Source organism: Notothenia coriiceps, unplaced genomic scaffold, assembly GCF_000735185.1.
Source record: "Notothenia coriiceps isolate Sejong01 unplaced genomic scaffold, NC01 NC01_scaffold00003875, whole genome shotgun sequence".
Taxonomy (NCBI): domain Eukaryota; kingdom Metazoa; phylum Chordata; class Actinopteri; order Perciformes; family Nototheniidae; genus Notothenia; species Notothenia coriiceps.
Window position 1 is genome coordinate 3,711 of NW_011336576.1, and position 4,721 is coordinate 8,431.

General features: G+C 45.3%; 1 protein-coding gene across 1 annotated transcript in view; it reads left to right on the forward strand.

Annotated features, from left to right (window-relative positions):
• The window catches only part of LOC104941774 (MHC class II transactivator-like), a gene marked incomplete at its 5' end in the record, with an annotated part of 9,996 nt that overhangs the window by 2,721 nt on the left and 2,554 nt on the right, over positions 1 to 4,721 (forward strand). Inside the window, 7 exons of the mRNA XM_010766911.1 lie at positions 248 to 298; positions 462 to 575; positions 667 to 726; positions 840 to 1,057; positions 1,236 to 2,554; positions 2,772 to 3,308; positions 4,685 to 4,714. Of these exons, the coding sequence (XP_010765213.1) occupies positions 248 to 298; positions 462 to 575; positions 667 to 726; positions 840 to 1,057; positions 1,236 to 2,554; positions 2,772 to 3,308; positions 4,685 to 4,714 (2,329 nt within the window). The remainder of the gene's footprint in view (positions 1 to 247; positions 299 to 461; positions 576 to 666; positions 727 to 839; positions 1,058 to 1,235; positions 2,555 to 2,771; positions 3,309 to 4,684; positions 4,715 to 4,721) is intronic.

Genomic DNA, 4,721 nt, shown 5'->3' on the forward strand with positions numbered 1-4,721 from the left:
CTGAAATAGATCAATCAATTCCTCCTTCTCAACTCCTCCCTATCTGTCACTATCTGTGTTTTTAATTCTTTTAAAATGTGTTTTTGTGTTAGATATTAATGAAACTACTCTTACTATTTATTGTATTATTTGCACAATGTAAATGAAACGTGTTAAACATATAGACTTGCCTTGCTCCTCGTGTGTGTCTGTTAATGCACATAAACTATATCAACAGTACATATTCTAACGTGAATTTCTAATTTAGTTCCTGCTGGATCGCCGCAATTCAAACCTCAACTGCCACCCCTCTCCCCGAGTGAGTAGAAAAACATTTAATCTCAGAAGTAAATGTATATATGTGTGTCTACAAATCAGTAGTTAACGTGCATGTATGCAGAGATCTTATTCTGGGAGTTTTGTGTAGTTTATGATCACACAGTTTTAGCTTTGCCTTAATTCTTCTTCTGTGGTTCTTGTAGCGAATGGTGAAGTAGCTCCAGTCCAAATGAGTTCATCCCCACGCGGATCTCTGTCAGACACTGCAAGCAAAGCCTTAACTCATCCTTGTGCCTCACCCCTCTCACCTGGCAATGGTGAGTACATCTATATGTCTTTCTCATTATGTATAAATCCCCTTCTACAGTTATTCTCATGGTAAAAATATCTTGAAATGTTGACTTTTAGAGCCGTCTACGTGTAAGGAATCCCCTCTTCCTCAGTGCCCCACAGTCCTTGATATTCCACGTAAGTTACTGCATGCTTTTATTCCTTTATTCTGCTTTAATGTTACATTTATTAAAAGTACAATTCATGTTATGTGGAGCAGCAGGTTCCTAATAATGGTGTTACTCTTTCAGAGGATGTGAAGGACTACATCCAGGAAGCCAAAGCACACATGAGTCAAGCTTGCCAGGTTATGGAGGCTGGCCTTAGCCTGACGTCTCATTATGTGGATGTGCCAGTGAGCCAGAGGGAAATTCTTCGCTCTGGAAAAAACATAAACAAAGCCCTGGACAAAGAGATAGTCATCATGGGAGATACAGATCGACAAAAAAGCTTGTTGGGGAGGAGTCAGGTAAGAGTTTCACTTTAATTCAATAGAAAACCATTGAGGTGTTTTTGAATACAGCCAATCCAATATCTTGAAGTATGAGTATTTCGATTTTTTTATGACTTGTGAATAGACCAATAACATTGCTGAAATCACTGGCTGCTAATCACTGGTACCTATGTGTTTCTCTTTTTCCGATTAGATCTTTGAGAGATCAAATGGAGACAAACCAAAACGCTTCATTTTGCTTCTAGGCAATGCTGGCATGGGAAAAACCACCCTGATAAGAAGACTGTGTCTCGACTGGTCCACAGACTGCATCCCACAGTTTGACTTTGTCTTCTTGTTAGACAGCAACGCACTCTCTTTAACGGACGCTACCTTTAGCCTTCAGACCCTCTTACTAAACCTCTCCTCCTTTGCCCCTTCCTGCAAGGACCCCAACGCAGTGTACGCTCAAATCCTTGCAGCCCCTAAGCGCGTGCTTGTCATTTTTGATGGGTTTTGCGAGTTGCGGGACTATGAAATTCTTCTCCAGACTCAAGAAAAGGACTTAGTAACGTCGTTACAGAAGGACAGTAAAGCACAGACCTTCACAGTAAAACAGTTGTACTCTGCCATCCTTCAGAGGGTCCTCCTTCCAGGATGCACACTTCTGCTTTCTACCCGAACGAGAGGCACAGCCAGCCAGCTTCTCCGCCGAACGGACAGCCTGTTGGAGGTGTGTGGCTTCACCCCCACTGACGTACAGACATATCTGTCCCAGTACTTCACTGACCCTGACCTCAGAGTATCTGCTTTGGATTGCTTCAAAAACTGCAGCTATCTACATCTCCTGTGCTGGAACCCTGGACTGTGTCGCTTGGTCTGCTTGGTTTTAGAACAGTGCAAAAGTTTGGAGGTCCTACCGAGAACGTTAACCGAGCTCTGCCATCAAGTGCTTCGTATGAAAGTGGAAAAAGACAGCAAGGACACAAACTCACAGGCTGAAACTCCATCGGAAATATCTGAGAAATCAGTTGAAGAAACCCAGACAAAAAGCTCAAGTAGTTCTCAAATGAAGAGGCGTAATAAAAACACTCGCACGCAAAGAACAAGGGGTTCAAAAAAAAAGGAAACAGAGAAAGATAACAACGACGGAGAGGAAATGAAGAGTAATGGCTGGGAAGTAGTTAAAACCCAGGAGAGGGAGTTGCTGGCCCAGCTAAGTTCTCTGGCCTGGGAGGGGATCAAAGCAAACTCTTCCATCGTCCCCAAAGGACGGACCATATCTGCAACAGTCAAGGCGTTCGGCCAAAGAACAGGGCTCTTACTCTCTTATAATCTGGGGACGAGGCAGGTTGTCTCAAGTTGTGAGAGTGAGGACAGAAGGAAAACTGGAACAAGACAGACTGGTGAAAAGAGGGGAAGCAAGGGAAGGACGGAAACTGAAAGCGCTGATGCAAGTGATGACCAAATCCTGATGTGGGCCAACCCTTTCCTTCAGAGTTACCTTGCAGGGGTCCATTTGTCTCTGTCAAGGTAAACGCTTCATGATTTTTCTATGTATGGATGGTTATGCTGATTTGATAGAGTAATCTGAAGAGTGTGTACAGCTTTTAATCTGTCATAGTATCCTGGCCTTAGATTGAAATTGAAAGAGTATTCCTTTCTATTCCCAGCATCTTTTCTCTTTCACTTTCAGTGCTCTTCCCTCTTTGGATTTCTCTTGACTCTTTCTGAAATTCTGTTTCCCCAGGACAATAACAGACCGTGCCTTCCTCCAGACCCTCCCTTTCCAATCTGGCCAGAAGGGTCGCCGGCGGCCTCAAAGGGAGGAGCTCGATCTCACTCAGCGGTTTGCGGTCGGGCTGTTGTTCTACAACCGGAGAGAGCTTCAGAGGTTTAACTCATACACAGAGACAACCTTCAGAGACATGGTGGCCTCTAAGCAGGCTTTAGTGACAACACACCTTGAAGGTCTTTCCCATGATGACCTGAGCCCCACCCAGGTCCTGGAGGCTTGTCGCTATGTTTATGAGGCGAGTTCCTCACATGGTGATGGTAGCAGAGACAGTGGTAGTCAACGATTGGTTGCTCATCTGGCAGAGAATCTTCCAGAGGTCCTGACATTTCACGGAGTTCCTTTTAAGCCATCGGACGTGTTTGCTGTGCAGAACGTTCTCGACCAGGGTGGAGCTGACGGTAGAAGGTTTTGTTTGAATCTGGAGGATTCTGGGATACAGATTTCGGGACTCAGAGCTCTGTTGGGGCTCAACAACATCAACACATACAGGTACTAGTTTCAATTCACAACTCAAAAAGCTGCTTGGTATCTATTGAGTTTGTTAAAGGGGTCCTATTATGCTTTTTGGGGGTCTCTTGCCTGTAGTGTTTTATAGAGGTTTTTGTGCATGTGAATGGTCTGCAATGGCTAAAATCCCAAAGGGGGATCTCTTATACCTCATTCACAACGCAACTCCGGTTCAAGCTCCGTGCTAGAGCTTTTCAGGTTCAGAACCGGTTCTTCGGTTTAGCTCCGGCTCTTTTTACACTGCCCAGAGTCCGACTGGTGCTGCGTCATTGCGTCATCGTTTGCGTCATGACGTAACCGTTAGCGTGCCTTCTTCATAAAGCCAAACCGCGCCGAAACCCCTCACAGCTGACACCGTCAACAACAACAATGGCCGATTGTGCTCCAGCTTCCTCTGTACCTCTTCAGAAGACCAGATCCCCAGTAGGTAGCTGGTCTCTTCAGTGGACCACTGCTGCTTATTAAGTTTCTCCATCGTTGTGTACAAACTGGATAAAACGCTGGCTTTTTGTTGTTGTTCAGGAGTTCATCCCGCCCCGCCCCCGCCTCGACGTAAGCGTGACGTATGCGGTGCTTTTGCTCTAGCCGGACAATTTTTTGGTGCTTGAAACGAACTAGATTCCGGAGCTAAGAGGCTGCTCCGCTGCGGTGTGAACAGGAAAACCCGGTGCTTTTCAAGCTCCAGCTCCGAACCGGCCCTGAAACACCGTTGGTGTGAATGAGGTATTAGCGGTTGACCAACCAACAGAGCCAGCTAACCAATCAGAGCAGACTGGGCTTGGGTTTAAGACAGAGGGTGAAAAGAGGTGCTGCAGCACAGGCAGTACGAGAAAAATAGAGAGTTTTTTGAAAATGAAAGCCTGTAAACCTGTAACAGTGGAGGCACCAAATATGAACCTGAAAATAAGCATAATATGTCCTCTTTAAAACTTTCCCCAATCACAGTTTAACAACCCTAATTAAGGTAGGGCCCCTTTGTCAAGCTTTGGATTATTCCAATATTCAAATCTGCAGTATTAACATTCAAAGTGTTTAGGCTGCGGTGGTGGTTTTAATGTATGGCTATTAAGCTCAAGCAGGATACGTGTAACTGCCAAGGCCAAGGAGCACTTAGTTTACTAACTCATGAGCAATGTATTATTTCTGTCTGATGACATTCCATTGATACAATTGTCGACCCTTGGGTGTCTTCTAGGGCATAGGCATTGCTGATGTGATTCACCTTGTGTGGGAGCAGCTAGAGCAAGAACGGTGGAAGAAGCGCTCCCTACAAAGTACGGTATCCCAATCAAGGTCCACCCTCTGAAAGCCCACAACAAGTGTGTCCACAAGAGCACTATCTGGCAAAGCTGGTGAACATACATGGTGCCACAAAGGCTGTCAGACAGGTATGCA